At 48.3% G+C, this 267-nt stretch overlaps 1 protein-coding gene across 1 annotated transcript in view; it reads left to right on the top strand.

The window, feature by feature from the left end:
- LOC119593312 (exoglucanase A-like) overlaps positions 1 to 267 on the top strand; it is a gene marked incomplete at its 5' end in the record, with an annotated part of 3,561 nt that overhangs the window by 604 nt on the left and 2,690 nt on the right. The window contains 1 exon segment of the mRNA XM_037942240.1: positions 113 to 255. Within this exon segment, the coding sequence (XP_037798168.1) occupies positions 113 to 255 (143 nt within the window).

The raw sequence follows: 267 nt of genomic DNA, 5'->3' as shown, positions 1-267 counted from the left end.
GTTACACAGTTTTATCATATAACAACACAGATTATTTTTCACACAACAAAACTTACTCCACCAATTAACAGTATCCCGAGAATTCACAACCCCCCCCCCCTCCCCCCGCCAGCAACCGGAGCTCCGCAGGACTTGAAGATATTGGCTGTGATGTCACACTCCGCCACCGTCACGTTCGCTGCGCCGGCGACCTTCCCTCAGTGCGTTCACGAATACGATACCAGGATTATCAACTTGAGTGATCTTAATAAACGCGTATGTATTGCA

The sequence above is a fragment of the Penaeus monodon genome, chromosome 32 (genome assembly GCF_015228065.2).
Source record: "Penaeus monodon isolate SGIC_2016 chromosome 32, NSTDA_Pmon_1, whole genome shotgun sequence".
Taxonomy (NCBI): domain Eukaryota; kingdom Metazoa; phylum Arthropoda; class Malacostraca; order Decapoda; family Penaeidae; genus Penaeus; species Penaeus monodon.
This window is presented reverse-complemented; position numbering and strand designations above follow the sequence as displayed.